At 34.1% G+C, this 25,243-nt stretch overlaps 1 protein-coding gene across 1 annotated transcript in view; it reads left to right on the plus strand.

Moving 5' to 3' along the window:
* Positions 1 to 25,243, plus strand: part of LRRIQ3 (leucine rich repeats and IQ motif containing 3) — a gene marked incomplete at both ends in the record, with an annotated part of 165,997 nt that overhangs the window by 61,681 nt on the left and 79,073 nt on the right. Inside the window, one exon of the mRNA XM_080801812.1 lies at positions 12,794 to 12,950. Within this exon, the coding sequence (XP_080657938.1) occupies positions 12,794 to 12,950 (157 nt within the window). The remainder of the gene's footprint in view (positions 1 to 12,793; positions 12,951 to 25,243) is intronic.

Here is a 25,243-nt window from a genome sequence, read left to right on the forward strand (position 1 = left end):
TTTCTGTGGTATCAGTTCCAATGTCCTTTTTTACATTTATAATTTTGTTGCTTTGGTTCCTCTCTGTTCCCTTGTGGTTTTTTTTTTTTTTTTTCCTAGCTAAATATTTGTCAACTTTCTTTATCTTTTCAAATAACCAACTCTTAATTTGGTTATCTTTTCTATTGTGTTCCTGTTCTCTGTTTCCTTTCTTTTCTTTTCTGTTATTTATTTTATTTTCATTTCTGTTCTAATCTTCAGTATCTTTACCCTTTCTGTTAACTCTGTGCTCAGTTTGCTCTTCTTTTTGCAGTTCCTTAAGATGTAGAGTTAGGCAATTTATTAGAGATCTTTCTTGCTTCTTAATAGAGGCATTCATTAGTATGAACAACCTTCTGCGTACTGCTTTTGCTGCATCCCCTAAGTTTTGGAATGTTGTTTTTCCATTTGGTTTATCTTGATATTTTTTAAAAATTTCCTTTTAACTTTTTCTTCAAGCCATTGATTGTTTGGGAGTGTTGTTTAATTTCTATACATTTATAAAATTTTCACTTGTCCTTTTGTTACTGATCTCTAGTTATACTATTGTGGTGAAAGAAGTTACTTGGTATGATTTCAATCTTTTTGAACTTACTAAGATTTGTTCTGTGGCGTAACATATGATCTATCTTGAAAATGTTTTATGTGCACAAGAGAAGAATGTGTATTCTATTGTTGTCAAGTAGAATATTCCGTATTTGTCTGTTAAGCCCATTTAGTCTCCAATGTTGTTCAAATCTACTGTTTCCTTATTGATTCTCTATTTGTTCTATCCATTGTTGAGAGTGTGTTATTAAAGTCCCCAACTATTATGGTATTGCTTTTTATCTCTTCTTTTAACTCTGTTAGTTTTTGATTTATGTATTTAGGTGCTCCAATTTGGGGCAGTATTTAAAATTGATATAACTTTTTGATATATTGATTCTGTTGTCATTATGTAATACCCTTCTTTGTCTCTTTATACCATTTTAGCTTAAAGACTGTTTTATCTGTTATAGGTATAGGTTTGTTATTACCATTATAATAATTGTTGTTACCATTTGCCTGAAATATCTTTTCTATCAATTTACTCTCCAGTATGTATGTCTTTAAGTCTCAAGTGTGTCTCTTGTAGGTAGCATATTGTTGGATCTTGTTTTTAGCCATTCTGTATCTTTTGATTGCAAGATTTAATCAAGTTATGTTAAAATAATTATTGATAAGGATAATTTGTTATTTTTGGTTGTTACTGCCATTTTGTTTTCTGGTTGTTTTATAAATCCATTTTTCCTTGTTTCCTGCTTTCTGTCTTTTTCGGATTTTGATGTCTTTTCATGTCAGTATGATCTGATTTCTTTATCATGTTCTCTACTATAGTTACTACAGATATTTCCCTTGTGGTTACCATGAGGCATACATAGGATATCTTAAAATTATAACATCTTGTTTTAAAGTAATAACAACTTAACCTCAATAGGATTCTTAAGTTTTATGCTTTTATTTTCCTCTCCCTCACATTTAGATTATTGATGTTAAAATTTATGTTTTTATATTGTGCAACTAATAATAATTTTGTAGTTATGGTTACTTTTACTATGTTTGTCTTTTTAACTTTTAAATGAGAGTTGTATTGAATTTGGCACCACCATTAGCATATTATAAGCCAAAACCCATGTCAAGGAGCTTGCCACTTCTTTTCTTCTAGGAATTTTATGGTTTCAGGTCTTATATTCAAGTCTTTACTACATTTTGAGTTAATTTTTATATATGGTATGAAATAGTGGTCCAATTTCATTCTTTTCCATGTTGCTATTCAGTTTTCCTAGCATTTATTGAAGATACTGTTTTATCCCTCTTGTATATTCTTGGCTACTTAGTCATAAAGTAACTGATGATATATGCTGAGATTATTTCTGGGATCTCTATTCTGTTCCATCAACCTATGTATTCAATGCCAATACCATACTCTTGATCACTATAGCTCTATAATGTAGTTTGAAATCAGGGGTCATGATGCTTCCAGCTTTGTTCTCAAGATTGCTTTGGCTATTTAGGGTCTTTTATAGTTTCATCCCAATTTTAGAATTGTTTCTTCTAGTTCTGCCATTGATATTTTGATAGGGGTTGCATTGAATATGTAGATTGCTTTGGGTAGTATGGACATTTTAACAATATTAATTCTTCCACTTCGTAAGCACAGAATATCTTTCTATTTCTTTGAGTCCTTTACAGTTTCATTAATGTCTTATACTTTTAGTGTGCTTGTCTTTCCCCTTCTTGATTAACCTTATACCTAGATATTTTATTTTTTCTGATGTGATTGTAAATGGAATTGTTGTCTTGTTTTCTCTTTCTGATAGTTTGTTGTTATTGTATAGAAACAACAGATTTTTGTATGTGGGTCTTGTATATTGCAACTTTACTGAGTTCATTTATTAGTTCAAGCAGTTTTTTGATAGAGTCTTCAGGGTTTTCTATATATAATATAATGCCATATACAGACAGTGACAGTTTATTTCCTCCTTTCCAGTCTGAATACATTTTTGTGTCTTTTTTCTTGCCTAAGTGCTCTGGATAGGCCTTCCAATACTATTTTGAATAAAAGGTATCTTTATCATGTTCCTGATCTTAGGGAAAAGCTCTGAGCATTTCAACATTGAAGATAATGTTAGCTGTCAGTCATATCTGGCTTGTCAGTCATATCTGGCCTTGTTATATTGAGGTACATTTCCTTTATACACACTCTATTGAGAATTTTTATCATAAATGGATATTTAACTTTTTGAGATTTTTTTTCTGTGTCTATTGAGATGATCATATGAATTTTAGCCTTTGTTTTGTTAATGTAATGTGTCATGTTGATTACTTGGCAAATGTTAAACCATCTTTATAACCCTGGAACACATCCCACTTGATCATGGTGTACAATACTTTAAATGTATTATTGAATTCAGTTTACTAATAATTTGTTAAAGATTTGGGGTATTGGCCTATAAATTTTTTTTGTTGTGATGTCCTTGTCTGGTTTTGATTATCAGGATAATGCTGGCCTTATAAATAGAGTTTGGAAGTGTTTCCTCTTCTATTTTTTGGAAGAGTTTGAGATGGATTGGTATTAATTCTACTTTAAATGTTTAGTAGAAGTTGCCAGTAAAGCCATCTGCTTCTGACCTTTTGTTTGTAGGGAGTTTTAAAATTGCTGATTCGTTCTACCTACTAGTAATTTGTTTATTCGGATTTTCTGTTTCTTCAAGATTCGGCCACAGAGGATTGTATGTTTCTTTGACTGTATCTGTTTCTTTTTGGTTTACCTATTTGTTAGCCTCTAATCATTTGTGAAAGTCTCACAATTTTTAGTATTTCTGTGGTATCATTTGTAACATCTCTTTCATTTCTGACTTTATTTGATGAGACTTTTTTTTCTTGCTGAGTCTACCTAAAGTTTTGTCAGTTTTGTTTATCTTTCCAGAGAAAAAGCTCTGGGTTTCATTGATCCTTTCTACTATGTTTCTAGTCTATATTTCATTTATTTCTGCCTTGATCTTTGTTATTTCCTTTCTTCCATTTGGGATTCATTTGTACTCATTTTTCTAGTTCCTTGAGGTGTGGATGGTTAGTTTATTTGAGATTTTTCTTGTTTTCTGAGGTAGGCATTAATTGTTACGAACTTCTTTCTTAGAACTGCTTTTGTTATATCCTATAAGTGTTAACATATCGTATTTCCATTTTATTTTGTCTCCAGATGTTTTTATCTTATTTTTTTATTTCTTCATTGACTCCTTGATTGTTCAATAGCATGTTTTTATTTTCCACATATTTGTGAATTTCCGTTTTTTTTTTTTATAGTTTATTTCCAGTTTTATGCCATTATGGTTAGAAAAGAAGCTTGATATGATTTTTGTCCTTTAAATTTGTTATGATTCCTTTGGTGGCCTAATATATGATCTATTCTGGAGAATGTTCTATGTGTATTTAAGAAGAATATATATTGCATTTCTTTTGGATGAAATGTTCTATATATATCTGTTATGTTCATCTAGCCTAACGTTTTATTTAAGATTGATATTTTCTTATTGATTTTCTATCTGGATGATTTATTTATTGATGTAACTGGGGTATAAATTCCCCTACTATCATTGTTTCACTATGTCTCCCTTTAGGTCTGTTAATATGTGTTTTATGTTTATATTATCTCATGTTGGGTATATAAATATTTACAAATAATATATCCTCTTGTTTGATTGACTTCTTTATCATTATGGAATGCCCTTATTTATGTTTCATCACAGTGTTTAAAGTTTATTTTGAAAAACAACACAACAAGCAAACAAACAAAAGTCTGTTTTGTCTGATATAAGTATAGTTTCTCCAGCTTTCTGTTGGTTTTCATTTGCATAGGGTATCTTTTTCATGTCCTCACCTTCAATCTTGCATCACCTGAAGTGAGTCTCTTAGAAGCAACATATAGATTGGTCTTTAAAAAAAAAGTCCATTTTGACATTCTATGTCTTTTGGAGAATTTAGTGCACTTACATTTAAATTAATTATTGATAGTTATGTACTTATTGACATTTTGTTAATTGTTTTAGTGTTTTTTTATTTTATTTTATTTTGTTTTGTAGTTCTGTTTCTTTTTTTCTCTTGCTGTCTTCCTTTGTGGTGTGATGACTTTCTTTTGTGATATGCTTAGATTTCTTTCTCATTATCTTTTATCTACTATAGGTATTTTCTTGGTGGCTACCATAAGGCTTAACTATAACAACTTATAATAATTTATTTTAAGTTGATAACTTAAGTTTCAAAGCATTTTAAATCCCTGCATTTTACCCTTCCCCCACAACACTTTGTTTTTGTTGTCACATTTTGCATTTTTATCTTGTTCATTCCTTAACTAATTAATATAGTTACCATTACTTTTATTTCTCTTGTCTTTTAACCTTCATACTAGCTGTATAAGTGACCATTCTACTACCTGTACTATACATTTACCTTCAACACTGAGCACTGTCCTTTCATATTTTTGTTATTGTTGTTGTTGTTTTATTGTTGCTAATTAATGTCCTTTCTTTTCAGCTTAAAAAAGTACTTTAACATTTTTTGTAAGGCGAGTTTGGTGGTGATAGACTCTTTTAGTCTTTGCTTCTGTAGAAAATTCTCTATTTCTCTTTTAATTCTGAATGGTATATGAAGCTAGGTAGAGTATTTTGGTTGAGATTTTTCTGCTTTTAGCACTTTAAATATATCATACCTCTCCCTTCTGGCTTGTAAAGTTTCTGCTGAAAAATCTGCTGATAGTGTTATGAGGGCTTCCTTATATGTGCCAAGTTGTTTCTCTTTTACTGCTTTTAAAATTCCCCTCTTCTTTTTAACCTTGACAGTTATATTATAATGTGTCTTGGTGTAGGTCTCTGATTTCATCCTAGTTGGAACTCTTTGTGGGTCCTGGATCTGAATATATGTTTCTTTCTTCAGATTAGGGAAATTTCAACCATTATTTCTCCAACTATCATTTCACCCCTTTCTTTCTCCCTTCTTGTGAGATTCCTATAATGCAAATGTTTGCTTGACATTGTCCCATATACTCATTAATCTGTATTAACTCTTTTTCATATTCTTTTTTATGTTCTGATTGGATGCATTCTCTGCCCTGTATTTGAGTTCATTGATCCTTTCTTCTGCTTGATCTAGTCTGTTAAGAAATCCCTCTAGTGTATTTTTCATTGTAGTTATTGATTTCTCGTGATTAGAAATTTCTTATATTTTCTATCTATTTGTTGAAGTTCTCTTAATCATTTTTCTCTGGAGTTTAATGAGCATCTGTGTGACAAATTATCTGAACTCTGTTAGGTAAATTACTTATCTCTATTTTATTAAAGTTTCCTCCCCTCACCCGCACCCTGAGGTTTTATCTTATTCTTTCATCTGGAATGTATTCCTCTCTTTCTACCTTTTGCTTGACTCTGTGCTGCTTTCTATGTATTAGATGTTAGCTACCTCTCCTACTCTTGAACGATTGATCTCATGTGGGAGATGAACCTTGTTTTCTAACGCTGCCCTAGCTCTTGATTGTCTTTCAAACCTTTGCAATTGTTCAAAGAGCCTATTTATTTTTAATAGCTCCCCATATTTGAGAGTGTGCCAAGACCAGTCAGTGTCCCAATAGGAAGGATTTCATCCAATACCTGGATTCAAAATGATTGGAAGCCAGACCCTGAAGCAGAAGCTTTTAGCATGCAAATATATACTGTCCTGTGGGACTACAACCATAAACCCTGCTGGGCCCTTGAGCCAGGTGATCTGGATATGTCCCCTGCATAGCACTGACTATAATATTGACTTCAAATGAGTGTGCAAGCTCCTTTCTGGGAGATACCTATGAGTTGTAGTGAAGGAGAATGCAAAGATGGCATACCCAGTCTATATTCTCTAAGAGTACTTCCATGGCCTTTAGATGCTTGCCAAGCCTATAATCTGTCCCTATGTCTGAAACTCCAGCACTAGCAAGTAAGTCTCTTTCATAGAAAATCTGGGGATATGTTTCTGTCTATTGTCTGTGTAGTGTCCTGTGGGTGGTAATCTGTGAGGAATTGTCTCTCTGATTGTGACCCAGGAACACAAGCTCCCTCCCCCCTACCCACCAGAGCCTGAGGATCAAGGAGTATCCCCTGAGCAGCAGGCATAAAAACCAGAATATCATCAGGTAACAGATTTGTGCAAGAGCTTTCTTTGAGGGATGCTAGTACTCTAGGAGAGCATGGTAGAGGGAGAGAGAGTGAAATTAGTGCCCACCCTCCAAGGTTTCAGGAAATGTTTACAGTTAGTCCTTAGATGTGTGTTTAGCTAGGAGTCTGCACCTCAGGCTAAAGCTGTAGCCTGAAGCTAATTGTTCTCTTTAACAGAAAGATTGGACTCATGTATCTGTTGCTTTGTGCCATAACCTGGGCATGGTAGCTGTTTAAGAACTTTTTCTCCATTAGTTACATTCCTGTGGGACCCGTGAGTATAAGCCTTACTGGTTACCAGAGCTAGTCAATATAGAGCTGTCCCCTACAGCATCTGCAAAAATCTGGGCACCAGAAAAGGGTATAAATGTCTTTCAGGAAGATACTTAGCTGGCTGGACTGAAGCAGAGGGAAGGTGCAAAGGTTATATCCACTGACCTTAGTTCTCTGAGAATACTTCCATAGGTTCTTATAATTGTGCCAAACCAGAAACCTGCCCCTCAGGCCAAATCTCCTGTGGAAGGAAATGGCCTCTTTCTCAGAAAGATTGGCAGTGTGTTTCAATGTGCTATTTGTTTAATGCCTGAGCATTTGTAGTCTGTCAAGAGCTTTCTCTCTAATTGTTATAGCCTCTTGGGACCCAATAATTCAAGTCCCCTTTGTCTTCATAGCCAGGTGATTAAAGGCAGCCATAAAAAACAAAACAAAACAAAACAAACAAACAAACAGGTCACTGATAGAAAAACTGTGACACTCGATAGGTAGAGAAGTTCTTCTCTGGGATATATGGGTGTTCTGGAGTGCAGTACAGGGAAAGTGCAAAGATGGCATCTACCAAAAAAGGAAAGAAATAGTAAAGAAGGAGATGGAAGAAGAAAAGAAAGAAAAAAAATGAAAACAAATGAAAAAAAAAAGATGTCACATGCTGGCTTTGGCAAGACAGAAGGAGAGCATGCAGGAAAGTGCCCATTAGCTGAAGCATAATGGTGACACCCACAGGAGAGGGGATATAAAGATGGTAACTTCCAGGGGCGCCTGGGTGGCTCAGTGGGTTAAAGCCTCTGCTTTCGGCTCGGGTCGTGATCCCAGGGTCCTGGGATCGGGCCCCGCATCGGGCTCTCTGCTCCGAGGGGAGCCTGCTTCCCTTCCTCTCTCTCTGCCTGCCTCTCTGCCTACTTGTGATTTCTCTCTGTCAAACAAATAAATAAAATCTAATTTCAAAAAAAATGTAGTATTTCAGATATTCATTAAAAAAAAAAAAAAAGATTGTAACTTCCAGCTTTAGCAAGATGGGGAGAGCAGGAAGATATCACCTACTCCTCTGATTCTGTAGGATAATCTAGTAGGTGTCTGTCCCACCAGACCAATGCTTTGAATTAGGAAATGAGTCCTTTTACCCAAATTCTCAGTGGTTTTTAAAGGACTACTACTGCATTGGGCCCAGGATGGGTGAATCTGCACGTAGGCTCTTTAAGGAGCTGAATTTGATAGTTCATAGATCTCCATTTCTTTAGGGCCAGTTATTGGAGTTTTATTAGTTTCTGTGTTATATTTATTTGATTTTTGTAATCTTTCATTCCTTACATTGGTATCTGCACATTTGCCTAAACAGTCTCCTTTTCCAGACTTTATAGGTTCACCTTGACAGAGACACTTCTCCAGATAGCTCAGTTTGGGTATCTGGATGTGTCTGCTGATAATGTCCTTGGGCAGGTGGTACCTGCTATTAGGGTCTATTTTTGGTGAGGCAGCTGTTCTAGCTCTGAGTGTGTACCACTGGCTGAGAAGAGTTAGATAGGACTCCTGGCTTGGTTTCTTACTTGGCTTGCCCAAGTGAGATTGTAGTATGGGCTCTGTGGTTAGGCCTAGATCAGTCTCTGGTTAGACTTATTAGGTGGTTGGGATTTGATAGTATACTCAGCAGTAGATGAAGCTTTGAATTAGTTTCTTTGCCCTAGCAGGACAGTAGGAGAGGAGTCAGGGCTTGCACATCTCATTATTTGGTGACTGAATATCCTAGTCAGCTGAGGTGACCCGTTTTGCTCTGCAGACAGAGAAAGCCATGGGCTGTGCTCTCTATTCAATTGTCATTATGAGCAGAGCTATTGGATGGAATACACAGTTTTTTGTGTGCTCCAGGGTAAGATTCTCAGGTTGGGCAGGCAGAAGCCAATATTCAGCAATAAGTACAAATTAGTTTCCTTGCCTAGGTGCAGTGAGAGAAACAGTTCCAAGTCCACTTAAGTTCGTTTTTTGTGGCCTTGACTCAAACTGCCCATGCTGAAAGTTCCCTGGCTGAACAGGACCACTGCCTTTCTTTGGGAGCAGTCAGCTCTATCTGCTTGCCACTCATTTTTGCTGGGTTACACAGCAGCTTCTGGGTATTCTCAGCAGCCCTTTCTGTCTGATGAAACCAGGGATCATGCTGTGCGGCACGTGGGGCTATGACTTAGCTCTCCTGTGGGTGGACCACTCTAGACAACTCCCAAGTTTTCCTAAACAGGTTTTCCCATTGAGAGGGACCAGGAGCTATAGTGAGCAGTGGTGAAGCTATGAATTAACTCCTTTGACTGGGCAAAGCAGGGGAACCCTCTAAACTGTGTGCTATATTTGCTCTTGGGGTGAATCAGCTCTGCCCACCTCCCTCTTAGCTTGAGATTGCTGGTGTTCCCTGCCTGTCAAATGGTGCTGGAAGCCATACTTTAAAGTGGTAGGGCTATGACTTAGCGCCCATGCAATGGCATACCAGGTTCCAGGGCCAGAAAATCTCCTTGTTTAAGTTAATCTTACTTGGGTTCCCTTGTGCATGCATGACTAGGCCTTTTTCTTCTGCTATTTTCAGGATTTTCCCTTTGATTTTGGATTTCAGCTATTTTTTTCTAAAGATTTTATTTATTTGAGAGAGAGAGAGAGAAAGAATGGAAGAGAGAGAGAGAAAGAACACACAGAGGGAGAATGAGAGGGAGAAGAAGACTTCCCACTGAGCAAGAGCCTGATGCTGGTCTCGATCTGAGGACCCTGAGATCATGACCTGAGCCAAAGGCAGATATTTAACTGACTGAGCCACCCAGGTTCCCCTGGATTTCAGCTATTTTACTACGATGTATCTGGATATGATTTTTATGCATTTATTTTACTTATAGTTTTTTTTTTTTTGAGCTCTTGGATGTGTAGATTAATGTTTTTCATCAGATTTCAGAAAGTTTTAACACTTCTAATATTTTTTTTCTGTCTTTTTTCTCTCTCTCCTCTCCGCTGGTAAGTCCTATTATTCATATGTTGGTGGGACTTAATTGTATCCCATGTTTTTTTGTGTAGGTTTGTTCATTTGTCTTCATTATTTTCTATTAACATAATCTTTATCAATCTTTTCAAGTTTTCTGATTTTTTTCTTCTTCTAATTCAAATCTACTGTTGAACTATAGCAAAATTTTCATTTCAGTTACTATACTTTTCAACTGCAGAATTTTCATTTGGTTCTGTTTCATGATTTCTATGTCTTTATTGATAATCTCTATTTGAAAAGATCATGTTTTTATACCTTTCTTTACTTATTTGAGGCTTATTTCCTTTAAACATATTTATAATAGTTGCCTTTAAGTATTTATCTGTTATGTCTGAGATTTGTGCCCTTTCAAAGGCAGTTTCAAAGGCTTACTCTTTGCTTATACTTTTGTGTTTCTTTGCCTCATAATTTTTTGTTGAAAACTGGACATTTTATATAGTATATTGTAACCACCCTTGGTTGACCTCCTTACGTGGACTTGTTTATTTGTTTAATAACTTAGCTGGACTATTTTAGTAAACATTATTTCCCCTGCATCGGGTAGCCTCTGGTATTGCTCCTTAGAGGGCAAACTTTTAGCCAGGTGCAGTCACCCTTGGAATGACAGTGATTTTAGCGCTCTTTGAGTGCTAAAACTCTTTTGAGTTTCCCCTTTTCTGATTTCTTGTTAAGCTATTCTGAAGGTATCACACCTATTATTAACTTTCACTAATTGCCATCTGACTACTCTATTGTTTTCAACAATTCCCTGGGAAATAAATTGTTCCACAGTGTGATCTTTTAAAACTGAGCTCTTTTCAAAAGTGATCTCTGAGGCCAGTTTTTGCAGTTTCTTCAGATCTCAGAAGGGCTCTTCTTAGCCGTCTCTTTTGGTTCTCTCTGCTAAACCTCAAGATGGTTTAGTTTAGCTTTCTGCTCTCTTAGAGCAACCCTTCTCCTTGTAAGTGTTTATCACTTTCTGAGGGCAAGAGCTATCAGGGTTCCAGTATTCTGTACCTATTGCACCTGAGTTAAAGCTTCTACTTTATAAGTGAATTTTGAGAGGAGGAAGAGAGCCCAAGTTCTCTCAGACATTCTTGCTTGAAATAGATTCTCTAAAACATGGATCCAGGCTGGGGTATTTCTTGCAATGACTCTGTAGCCCTCGACTGGAACTAGGTAGGGAAGGGATCCTGTGTTTTCTTGGTTTTGCCTTTTTGGATTAGAACTTCTGGTAGTCGGAACTTAGGTCAGGGGAGACAGAGATAAAAGAGACAGTGAGTCGTTTAAATCCAACAGTGTCTCACTGTTCTTACTGAACTATAATAGATTTTATTGGATAAGTATTTGTTTATTTGCTGTATGCCCTGAAGACAATTTCCAGAGATTTTAAATGGTTGTCTCACTGGGGAGAGGATCCACAGAACTCCTCACAACTACATCCCAGAAACTGTCTCCCTAATGTGATTCTATTTAAAGCTACTTTTTTTCTAAAAACTCAACAATGATTGTCCATTCCAGTGACCTATGCCAAATATATTCTTGCCTCCTTAAGCATACTTCTGACTTGCTTTTTGTACCTGCTGTTTGCTCTGCTAGAATTTTTGTTTCCTGAGATTCCCACATTATCTTGTTTCTTTTCAGTATTACTATCTCAATCCAGCCTGTGTTAAAAGCAATTCACTCATATCTCTAGTGTTTTATTTCTGTATTATCTACCTCTACTTAATTTTTTTAAAGATTTGTTTATTTATTTGAGAGAGAGAGAGCTGACAACAGCGATAGTGAGAGAGAGAGCAGGAGCAGGGAGGAGAGGGAGAAGCAGGATCTCCACTGAGCCGGAAACCTGATAGGGCTAGATCCCAGGACCCTGGGATCATGACCTGAGCCAAAGGCAGATACTTAACTGACTGAGCCACCAAGTTCCCTTATCTATCTCTACTTTTAAGAGAATATAAGCTTCATGGTATTAAGGACTTTTTTCTCTTCACAGAGCACATATTTGTTACTTTCAGAATGATACTTTTTCTTTGAAAATCCCTTGTTTTTTTTCTTTTGGTAGTTAGTGACCACTAACTACTAACTAGTTAGTAACCACTAACCACTAATATGAAAAATGGGAAAAATTGCTTTCCTTGGTTAATTTTGTTTTACCTCTGCTAATTAATAATAATGGCGACTGTTATCTTTTATAATTTTTTTCAGTGTTCCAAGATTCATTGTTTATGCACCACACACAGTGCACCATGCAATATGTGCCTTCCTTAACACCCATCACCAGGCTCACCCAAACCACCAGCCCTCTCCCCTCCAAAACCCTCAGTTTGTTTCTCAGTGTTCACAGTCTCTCATGGTTTGTCTCCCCCTCCCATTTTCCCCAACTCCCTTTTACTTGGTTCATCACTTTAATGCAAACAACTTTACTATTTCATTACATAGAATGAGTGTTACTGACTTCTGCACTGGAGCAGAAAAGTCAAAAGATTTCATACTGGTTATCTTATATTTCTATAGATAATTTATTCATGCTCTTCTTGCCATTATATTATAAAATACATAGTTAAACATGAGTACAGAATTGTTGGTGGATTCATATCACCAGAGATTTCTCAGCACTCATTCATTCCTTGGTGAAGGATGATGAGCAAACCTTAGTGCCTAAGTAGTTTTATATAATAGTAATTTGAAAACAAATATTACATTAAATTTACCACCCTGTTTTCAAAGGTGTATGTGAACTCATGAGTAGTTTTCTTTCCTTTCTTTATGGCAAAAAACCTAAATGACAATTTCCCCCCCTTATACTCAGCCCCTTGTTGCTGTGCAAAAAACGTCAGGAGAAACTTATTGGTGAATGTGAAACAAAATGGATTTACATACACAAAGGATATGAAGACAGGCTCTTTAAGAATCTCTTTTTTCAACCTGAAACTAATATAATGGGAAAGCTTACACATTGGAAACATGTAAGTATAATTAGTTTATTACTTATCTTTAAAATATTTTTATTTAAGATACTATAGCTATAATTTATGTAGCATTTGTAAAATATCTTCATTCTCTTTCAAATATTTTCCATTATATTGTTAATAGTCTGCTTGAGATTTTCTCAGTGAAAGAAAAGTCATATAATAACAACACAAATATAATTTTTGTGGTACATTATTCTTATTATAACCATTTTTATATTTATGTTTTGTATATTTTTCTTGTACTGATTATTACAAGTAGTTATTAACATTAATGTAAAAATCTCTTATAGTAGTTGAAAACTTAAAAAAGTATTTAGTTTATTAAAGACTGATAATACTATATATATTCATTCATTATTTTTTGCTAAGTTATGTATTGCTTTGAAGGACACGTTGAAAATAGAAAGAAGCTTATTTATTGAGTGCCTACTATGTATCAGGCACTGTGCTAGATATTTTGCATGTGTTCTGTAATTTATTCTCCACAACACTATAAGGTAGATATTTTTATCTCATTTTTATAAATGGGGAAAGTAAGGCTCTGACAGGGGTATAATTGAGTGGCATTGCTAAAACTTAACTTCAGGTTTTCTGACTCCAGAATTTTTCCTTTTTTTATCTTTAGAGGTTTTTTTTTTTTAATTTGGTAGAAATTTTTTTTATTTGGTAGAAATTTTTTTAATTTGGTAGAAATGAAGACTTGGCATTGTATTATAACTAACTAGAACAAACTTTTAATAATGTGTAGAGCACTGTTTGTGGTAAACATCACAAATGAGACTGTTTCTAAGTAGCTTGCACTACAAATGTTTCCATTATATTAACATGATTAGAAAGGACTACAAAAGGTCCAGACTATCATTAGTCTGATTTCAGTGTTATTGAGGACATATATTCTAGAAATAGCACAGGAATATCTTCAAGCCCTTCAAACCCACAAAAAATTACTCATTGAATTAAAAATATAGGTTTAAAGGCATATGTATCCCATTCAAAACTTTTTCCTCATTAGCACATAGTGCCCACTGTATTAATTTGCTCTATATGATACTATGTTTTATAAAAGAATGATGCTTATTTGAAGTGTCTTTTGATCCTCTATGTAGAACATAAACTCACTAATTTCAGGCATGAAACCTGCTTTTTTATATGCTTTATGCAGAGGAGACTTTCACTGACTATTGCATATGGTACATATCCAGTTGACAACCAATTTGGGTATATATTATGTATTTATAAAATATTTACACACATATACATAGGCATACATCCAAATGCAAAATATTATGTACATATATGGGTATATATGTATATATGGGTATATGTTGTTATGGTAAGTGACTACTATGTGTGCATAAATAGAAATAAAATATTCATATTATAGAGACATTTTATTTAATATCTGTGACGTTAGGTAGAATATATCACTGTCAGGAAGTATTTTGAATGTTAAGAAATATTGGAAATATATTCACTATAAGGAGTTTTCTAAAGCTCTTTAATATCATTGGTAATTCTGCTAACCATGTCACTATTAATGTTAAGAACTATTCTTTCATATTCTATAAATGTGTACATTGTCCTATGCTTTTTCACTCTTTATAGCTACTACTTACAAAACATTATAGAAGTTGCTTAGCTCAATTTCTCAAGAGTAATTGAAATTATTCTAACTTGTAAGATTCATCTTTGAGTCTTTACTTTTTCTGTATAAAATTGTTGTTCCGTCTTCTGGTGTCTTCATCTGTAGTCTCCTCTTTAGCTCACTTATTTGGTGTACTATTCTTTTGCTATTTTTCTTTCTTACATATCTAGTCATTAGTGACTTAGTGCTTGGTTAATTAGAAACTATAGTGAGAACAAGTGATGCCGTAGAGTGCCTTAGAAACCTAGGATCCAAGAAACATTTAAAAAAGCTAAGAAGGGGGGCACCTGGGTGGCTCAGTGGGTTAAGCCTCTGCCTTCGGCTCAGGTCATGATCCCAGGGTCCTGGGATCAAGCCCCACATCGGGCTCTCTGCTCAGCAGGGAGCCTGCTTCTCCCTTCCTATCTGCCTGCCTCTCTGCCTACTTGTGATTTCTCTCTCTGTCAAATAAAAAAAAAAAAAAAAAAAAAAAAAAAAAAAGCTAAGAAGTAGGGGAAAGGTAGGAAGTAACAAAATACCAGTATTTAAGACTGGGAATTTATTTTAAAAAGTGCTATGATCAAATAATGGAAAGGATTAGCAAAGAGAGGAATTCAAGTTTTAATAACTAGGTAAGTAATCAGTATCTGTTTTTCTCCTGTTTGGGAATGGAAAAAGGTAGAGGAGTGAGTTCAAGGTACATTTATTTAAGAAATGCTGTGCTGCAAAGCTAGAAGTCCATGTAAGCATCCAGAATTTATGGTGCATGCGTAAGCTATTGAAGAGATACAGAACCAAAAGTCAGGATTCATCAGTAAGGAATCTGATTTAAAAAAAAAAAAAAAAAGTGGATCAGAGGAAATTGAGGATCTGGAACAATTGCTAGGGACATTATTTATCCATGGCTTATATGGTCAAATGGTGATTGGTCCTTTTGCAGAGGAGGAACTTAGATACAAAATTATGATGGTCAATTAGATCAAGTTTTGGGGAAGGTTATCTATTATAATGGATTTTAGAGAAATTTAGATATTCTTATATTGGATTTTGCTAGGATACCCTAGAATACTTGAAATTTTCTGACATAGTCAACCCTTTTCCTCAAAGGTTACTGTGGAAAATATATGTCTAGGGAGTAATAACGAACAAAGCAGTTTCTAACTGGGATGTTGGCCTGAAATTCCGTTGCAAAACTTTAGTAATTTGGGCTAGACTATAAGATATTCTTCATTATCTATGCTTTGTTAGCTTTGTATTATTCTTTCACTTATCTCCTATATTGCAAACATAAATTTTAGAAGAGATACAGTATGAGAGAGAGTCACACCCATTGGAGCCAAAAGGGAAGAGATTCAGAGGAGGGGAAAGCAAATTGCCATATATTTATCTCAGAGGCAGCCTAGTTGCTCCCTTTTCTCCTACCCTGACACCCTCACATCTGAATCTTCCTTAAGCTGGCTTAGTCGTATGTTAGGAAGGAGAGAAAGCATCTCAGAGATAAAAAAGAGTGATGGCCAGGAATCTTAAGTGTTTCAGCCTCATGGAAAGAGAGAAAAAAATCTGTCTTCTAATCTCAATATTCTTTGACAGCTTACCTCCTAGAATCATGATCTTTTTTTTTTTTTTTTTTCTTAGAACTTGAGCAACACCTTCCCTTCTTGAAGCATGAAGGTTGGAATTACATAACCTTTGTTTTGACACATTTTCTGGAGTGGGTGGATATGTTCTCCCTAGCTAGCAACAAAATGAGGAGAGGGATCAATAAGGCAATCCAATCCAATTTTTCTGGAAAGGATTTCTTACTTGGAGCCACTTTTAATACATTGGATATTCATATCTTGTACTCCTTTATGCCATTGTGCATTTCCTGGAGACACTGGACATAATCTAATATGGCAGTCATCTATACTAAAGTAAAATTTGCTTTAGATAGCTGATTTGGTTGAAATTTAGAAAACTTTTATTGATATTTTTCCTTGGTTCCGAAACTTTTTCTCATAACTAATGCTGATGGTATACACATGCCATATTGAACACCATTTTCATAAAACAAAATAGAACATGTTTTCAAATACAGCCCTCCTCTGAACCTTTTCCATTATTATTAAATACGTTTTCCTAAAGATATATAGACTTTCAAATTGGCTTCTTTCACTTAGTAATATGCATTTATGTTTCCTCCTTCTCTTCATGTCTTAATAGCTCCTTTCCTTTTATCACTAGATATTATTTCATTGTCTGGGTGTACTGCAGTTTACCCATTCATCTATTGAAGAACCTCTTAGTTACTTCAATTAGGCAATTAGGAACAAAGTTGCTATAATCATCCCTATGCAGGTTTTTGTGTGGACATAAATTTTCAGGTTGTTTAGGTAAATATAGTGGAGCATGATTGCTGAATCATATGATAAGAATATATTTAATTTTGTAAAAATCTGCCAAGCTGTCTTCCAAAGTGGCTGTACCATTATACATTCCTACCAGCAATGAATGAGCTCTCATTCATTGCTCTGTATCTTTGCCAGGATTTGGTGGTTCCAGTGTTCTAGATTTTGGCTACTCTGATAGATGTCTAATAATATCTTGTTGATTTAATGTGTCATTCTTTAATGACATATACATATTTTAATGTTTACTTGCCATCTGTATATCTTTGTGAGCTGTAGTTCTCTTTTTACTATTAAAAGATGAGTTTATTTATCACATGTCCAATGTGAGTTAGAGGAAAGGAAAGGGCTCACCTTAATCAGGGCTACTGTGCAGTGTGCAAGTGGATTTACATCATCGTCTATGAAGATGATGTTCCCTGGGGTTGTGCACAGCACAACTTGCATGGAAGGATGAGTTTGCCCTAATTTTATAAATCCAAGCAACTAATCATATATGAGGATTATTTGTGTGTGTGTGTGTGTGCATCTACTTTAAATTCAGGTAAATATGGGAGTAGAGGGAGAGAATAAAATAAAAATAAATTTAAAAAGAATAATAATAACCAGAATAATAATATTACAAGCCAAGAAATACTGAATTTACTTTTGCCCTCTTTTTCTAGCTCAACAGTAAGTGATAGTAAGCAAATATAGGGAGGGCTGATCTTATATTGGATTCAGGAGATACAGATTTGTTCACCTCATTTTAATTATATGAGGTGTTAAAAAGAAAGTTAAAGATAGATATTTTATTTTTAAATTTCATTGTTTTGTGAAATAAAAGTGCTTTTTTATACTGGAAACTGATCTTTATTTTCAATGTGTTTCTGTAATATTGTTCCAACTTATGTAATTCTATAAGAAAGAAGCTTTGTGATGACATTCTTTAAAAATTGCCCTTTGTTATTATCTGTCATTTTGGGGCCCCGTCAGCAATTCAGTTCATTTCAAATGGGTATCTTTTGAATATTTACAATGTCCTTAGCACTGAAGCAAACTCTGAAGCCTTAGAAAATTGTAATCAAGCATGTTCTATGCTGGAACTTGTAGGGAGAGAGGGAAGAGCTAGGAAAAACTCACTGGGTAGGGACTGACATATATAAAGTGTAGAACTGAGAGGAGTATACAAATTCAAATCTATTTTAGTTGCTTACATCTAATGGGTCTGACCAAGAGATGGAGTTATCCTGAGTATTAAGACTTCTGGGAAATAGTGGCTTTTAGTGGTAGGTGGAAGTATGAGATATTGGAATAGTACATAAGGACAGATGCTAGGGTTGCCTGAGGCTAAAGTTAATTTAATTTAAGCTTAATTCAATCCTCTTTTAGGTTCAAAAAAACCCAGTAATGATGGTTCAAAAGTGAAAGTAAAGCTTAATGACCTCATCAATACTTAGGGAGCTTAATCTAGCCATTTAATAAAGTTTTGCAGTATTTATTGTGTGCTTTTTAGGTATCAGGTTCTCCGCTCATCACCGACAGTAAAAATAAATAAAGCAATGTCCCCTTTAATCAAAGATTTTACCGAGACTGAAGAGAGAAGACTTGGAACTAGATGAATAAGATTAGTACAGAAATATACGAGGATAATATTACCATTTGTGGTTTCTCAGATCCAAGGAGTGTCATTAGCTGAGAGCTCCAGCTTTTAGTTTAGTTTTTTTTTTTTTTTTTTTTTTTTCCAGACTCCAGCTCTGCTTTCAAGTCTAGGTCACACTATTTTCTTTAGGCAAACTCCAGCCTATTAATGAGTAAGACAGTATTACAAGGACCTGGCCATTTCTATTCAGTGTTGGATTTTCAGACAGACAGACTTTGCTTCAGAGTTCCAGGGTGGTTGGCAGAAGTTTTCCCTGATTAATCTACTTCCTCCATTTTCCTTTAACAGGTGTTACTTCCCTGTAAAACATTTGCACACTTAATTCCATCTTGGTATTTCATTTCTGGAAAAACCCATCTATAACCATTTATTGTGATTAGTGCCATAAGATTCAGACAGGAAGATTGGAAACCAAGCAATTGCAGAATAAATTTTGAAAAGCAGCAAGTGAACACAATTTTAATACAAATTGAGGTGAAAACTTTGGGAGTTGCCAAGTAGGAAAAAGAGAATTGAGCAAAGGATTCACCTAATAGCATAACCCATCTAGAAGAAGTAAAGAGATAGGAGCTATGAAGTGCTGATAGTACTGCTCAACAGATACTTTGGTGCATTGAAGTAAATAAAGGAGAATTAAATGACTTAAACCTGAGACAGATTGAAATTAGGAAAAATATATAAGGAGATTCTTATAAGTTATGCCAGATGATAACTTCATTTGTATCTCCCCCCCAATTGGTATGTTTTAATATCAGTAATATACAATAATATTGTCCCCTAGTAATCACAAAACAATTATAAATACAAATGTAAATAAAATCCCTTTATTATTAATATTTCTCCGTGAAGTGTCTGTATTTTCTATTTTTGAAAATTATCTTTTTTTCATAATCATAGCTCCATCTCAGCTGTTCACAGAATCTTCACATATCTGCATGCTACTCTGACATTTTAGAACCTGTTAAAGAACAATTGACAATATATCTACAGATTTCCTTTTGTTAAAATATATAATTTGGATGTAATCTTTTGCTCTGTGTAAAAAGACATTGTGTACACACTCCACAGACTACAATGAGTATTTCTGCCTGAAGTATTTCCTGGAGAGGTAAGAAATCTATCTGGAACCCTTCAACTTGGCTCTCTTCATTACTCAGTTTCTTATCTTTTTGGGCAACTGACTCAGAGGAGAAGCTTAATTTTATACCAAGCAGAAAACTGACTTACGTTTATGCCCTTCAAGTATTTTCATTTGCTTTATCACCAGGCACTACGGATTGCCATAATTATTGGCACCTGAAAGTTCAAAACTTGAGATTTTATGCATTATCCAGATCTTGTTTTGCTTTAGGACTGTTCATTTATATCTCATGGTATAGCCTTGAGTTTGAATGATGTGGACAGTATCCCCTCCTTGGGTGGACATGGGCTTTGATATTTCACTCTTGACCTCCTGAGCCATCAAACATATAGTTTAATTTGTAAGTTGTTTTTTCCTGATCTACAAATATTATTAGAACAAAAACAGTATTGAATATTGGGTTTACCTCTCTGAGATTTTGATTTCTGATAAATCTTTAAATCTGGGTCATTGACCTGATAAATCCTAATTTTCTTGAGAAATAATTCCTGTTTTTTGAAGACTTAAAAAAAATTTCATTTGGCTTTTTTGAAATTCAAAATTGGCCCAAATTTATATTCTGGCAATCTTGGATGTGGTTGTTTTGACTTTTCATATATCCTATTATTAAATAACTAATTCATTTTCCTTTGATCTGATAACAATCTTCATTTATTTATGTTTTTAAAAGTATATTTTAAATATCAAATCTCTTTTTCTTTATATTGATTTTAAAATTTAATTTTAAGTGTTAATATTATTACACAGTGTTTCCTTTTTCCTTTTTTATTACTTAAATTCAGTTAGCCAACATACAGTAAGTACATCGTTAGTTTCAGATATAGAGTTTAGTCATTCTCATCAGTTGCATATGACACCCAGTGCTCATCACATTATGTGCCCTCCTTAATGCCTATCATCCAGTTACCCCATCCCACCACCCATCTCCCCTCTAGCAATTCTGTTGGTTTCCTATAGTTAAGGGTACATGGTGTTTCTTCTTCCTACCACTACCATGAGCAGTCTATATATTTTATATTATTTTTTGAGATTTGGCAGTAATTAATCTGTATTTTAGGGAATATTAATTACCTAACAATTGTCAGTACTTTTTTTAACAAGTTCTAATAACATTTTATTTCATTTTTTTTAAATATATATTTTTATAGGTTCTTGTTTGTTCTAGGTAATCTAGCTTAAAACTTGATTTGTTATAATTCCATAGGTGCTGCAAAAATTCATATTTAGATTCAAAAAGAGAAAAATATATTAAAAATATATTAAAATCTAGTTAATAATTTCAAATGAAAGTTAATGATAAATGTGTTGTACATTTTTAGTTTTCTGTTTCAGTTTTTTCAAATGCTAAAATAATTTGCAAATTTATTTGGCTTTTTCCTTACATTATTAACTTATCATAACACTAAAATTGTTGTAGTTTTTTAAAAACTTGAATCCTAAAATCACCTGTAAATTTTTAATGATTTTTCTCCAGTCTCTTTTCATTATATTAATTATTTTGGGTACTTCAAATCTTTGACATTTCATTATAACTCTGACAAGCACTACTGAAACTGAATTGTCAACTCTACAATATTTTTTATAATATCTCTACTGAGATATAATTTGCATAACCTAAAGTTCATCCTTTTAAATTATTCAATTCAGTGATTTTTAGTATATTCACAGACTTCTGCAATTGTTACCATTATCTAATTCCAGAACATTTTCATTACCCCAAAATGAAATCCCATACCATTAGCAGTTATCCTTGTGGGCCCTTGCGACCATTAACCTATTTTCTATATCTATGAGTTGGCCTATTCTGGGCATTTTATATACATAGAATAATAAAATATGCAGTCTTTTGTGTCTGGCTTCTTTCGCTTAGCATATTGTTTCCAAGATTCATCCATGTAGTAACATGTATCAGTATTTCATTCATTTTTATGGCCAAATAATATTTTATTGTATAACTACACCACATTTTGTAATCTATCCATAACTAGGTCGCTTCTGATTTATGGCTATTATTAATAATGCAGCTGTGAACATCCATATACAAATATTTGTGTGGACATATTTTTCAGTTTTCTTGGCTAGATACCTAGTAGTGGAGTTATAGGAGGATGAGATGGTAATATATTTTTGAGGAAGTAACAAACTGTTTTCCATGGCAGTTGTACTATTTACATTCATATTGTCAATGTATGAGAGTTCTAATTTCTCTAAATCCTTACTACTAATTATTATCTGTCTTTTTGATTATAACCAGCCTGGTCAGTATGAATTGGTGCATCACTATGATTTAAACTTTTATTTCCCAATAACGAATGATGATGAGGACATTTTCACATATTTATTGGACATTTGTATGTTTTCTTTGGAGAACCATCTATTCAAATACTTCCATCATTTTATAATGTTTTTTTTTTATGTTCAATTAGCCAACATATAGTAGTACATCATTAGTTTTTGAGGTAGTGTTCAATGATTCATTAGTTGCATGTAATACCCAGTGCTCATCACAACATGTGCCCTCCTTAATACCCATCACCTGGTTACCCCATTCCCCCACTTCCCTCCCTTCTGTAACCCTCAGTTTGTTTCCCAGGGTTCAGAGTCTCTCATGGTTTTTCTCCCTCTCTGATTTCCTCCCATTCCCGTTATGTAGGTTGTCTTTGACTTTTTAAATTTGAAACACAAAAGCTTTAATTTTGATAAAACCTAATTCATCTCTTTTTTTCCTTGATCACTTATATTTTTCATGTCAAATATAATAAACAATTATCCAAACCAAGGTCTTAAAGATGTATTTCTATGTTTTTTTATTTTTTTTAAAGATTATTTATTTATTTATGTATTTGTCAGAGAGAGAGAGAGAGAGAGCAAGCACAGGAGCAGGAGAGCTGCAGGCAGAGGGAGAAGCAGACTCCCCGCTGAGCAAGGAGCCCAATGTGGGACTCGATTCCAGGACCATGGGATCATGACCTGAGCTGAAGGCAGACAGTTAACTGACTGAGCCACCCAGGCATCCCTATTTCTATGTTTTTTTTCTAAGAGTTTTATAATCTTAGCTCTTATATTTAGGCCTACTGTTCATTTTTAGTTTATATAGTATGAATTAGGAATCCAACATTGGAGATATCAAATTGTACAGAACCATTTTTTTGAAAGGAAAAATGAAAACTCATCCTTCTATTGAATTATCCTGATACCCTTGTCAGAATTCAATTGACCATATGCAAGGGTTTGTTTCTGGACTCTTAAGTTCTAGTCTATTGATCTATATGTCTACCCCACACAATCACTTGGCATTGCAAAGTTTTGTTACTTAAATAATATACTATTGAAGAAAAAGGTCCAGTATCCTAAGAACCTTCAGTAGTATAGTTTGATTATCATAATTACTATTTAAATCTATTACCCTATAATTTTTGTTTTATACCATTATACTCACATTAAAAAAATCAATATGTAAACTCTCCTCCCATGTGTATAAATGTTATATTACTTACCTCCAAGTTTTTTGAAAGTTTGCAATTTTAAGATTTATGCATAGATAGAAAATCTGATATGAAGAGCAAGTTTCTGAGAGTTGACAAATGAAAAGAATATTCAAAGGCCTTAGAAACAATTGATGGTTTGTCCATCCATAGAACACTGGTTTATTCCACTGGTAGTATAGTATAGATTTCATGACCTTTTTAATCATAAAAGCAGCTTTGCCTGCATATTTTAAAGGCAATAGATATATACATAAGTTTATACATATAAATAAGTATCAATATACCTACCTTATAGGAGTGTTAAACTTGGTTTAAATTTCTAATTTTATGTTCTTTAATGCTTTTATTTTTCCACCTTAGCATGCTTTAGGGAAATGAAGAAGAGTGGAGTTTTTTTGGTCTTTAGGAATTTATTATTTAGGGCATTTGGGTAGCTCAGTTGGCCGAGTGTCTGCATTTGGCTCAGGTCATGATCTCAGGGTTCTAGGATCAAGTCCCACATTGGGTCCCTTGCTCAGTGGGAAGTCTGCTTCTCCCCTTCTCTTTGTTTCTCCCCCTCCCCCTGGCTTGTGCTCTCCCTCCCTCTCCTTCTCTCTCTCTCTCTCTCAAATAAATAGAATCTTTTAAAAAATGAATTTATTGTTTAGATGAGATAATAATGACAATATGTCTGTATAGTAAAGCATCAGATGTGTGGTGGAACATATAAAAAAATTAATGTCTAAAAAGAAAAGATCAAGGGTAACATTTAAAAAATATATGAACAAAGCTGTGAAGATGAGACTTAGCTTGGAAGATATGTGAATGGAAAGGAAACTATCCTAACTATACTAAGAGATTTATGAGAGGAATTGTGGAAAGTAAAGTTGGGTAGGGCTGTTAATGGATATTTTGATTTTCACCTTCATGCTTAAAATGATTATTTAGCAAGCAATAGTCTCTCTACATTTTAATACCATATGTGCTGTTATACCTGTGAAATTACTTAGAATCAACAAGTTACATTTGTTATTCAAACTTTTGTATAGGATAGTGGGTCACCAAATGTTAGAATGGTTATTTAATTGTTTTATTTATGATATAAAGAAGAGAGTAAAGAGTGAAATCTTATAGCTATCAGACTAAAGTTTTCTTGATAGTAAAATATCATAGACAGATGACAAGAAAATGTAGGAAGGTTTCCAGATGAAAGATGAAAGAGCATAATAGAAACTGTAGATTTCAGAGCCTTTTAAAATTTTATTTCATTTTATCTTTTCAATGTTTTTTCTCATTATTCTGTTATAAACAGTACACTTCGCTGGTTAAGTCTCCAGTCTCTTTGTTTATTCTTACCTGTTTGCCACATGATTTCCTTATGTAAATTAAGCATCATCTACTTTTTCACATCTGCCTAATTCATGTTCCCATTTTCTTCAAGATGCTTTACAATGATCTCAACCTTCTGATGACATTTACAGTATTTACAGTGGCATTCAAATTGGAACTTTTACATTTTATCTTATTATTCACAGGAAAAGGTATTTTAATTAAAGTAAAATTGGTTGGGTTAATTAAGAAAGAATTTGGGCTTGACCAATGAAGTAGTACAGGAGACACAGAATGGTTGTGGTTTGAGGAACTAGCAAAGGAGAGTCAGTTTGGTAAGTAGCTCCACATCTAATGAGTACTGTCACCTTTATTCACCATCACATGGCTAGCAACAATTCATGAACTACTGTGAAAAGCTTAGCAACATTGAAATTGGGTCAGGTTGAAATAGAAAGCTGGTATTAATGAGATCTGTCCTCAAGTATCAAGGCCTGGACACTGTGTTAAAGGACTGTCTTAAGAAGAAAACTGGGGTCAGATATTGCATTGCTGGAATGAAGGCTTGGGAAATGGCCCAAGGCAGATATCAAGTTAGAACTGGGAAACATAGAGAAGGCAAATAGAGTGATGAAGGCTCAGAAGGAGATAAAAAATTAATTACCAGAATTATATGTCAGGCTTTGAGCAAATGTAA

The sequence above is a fragment of the Martes martes genome (assembly GCF_963455335.1).
Source record: "Martes martes genome assembly, chromosome: 4".
Taxonomy (NCBI): domain Eukaryota; kingdom Metazoa; phylum Chordata; class Mammalia; order Carnivora; family Mustelidae; genus Martes; species Martes martes.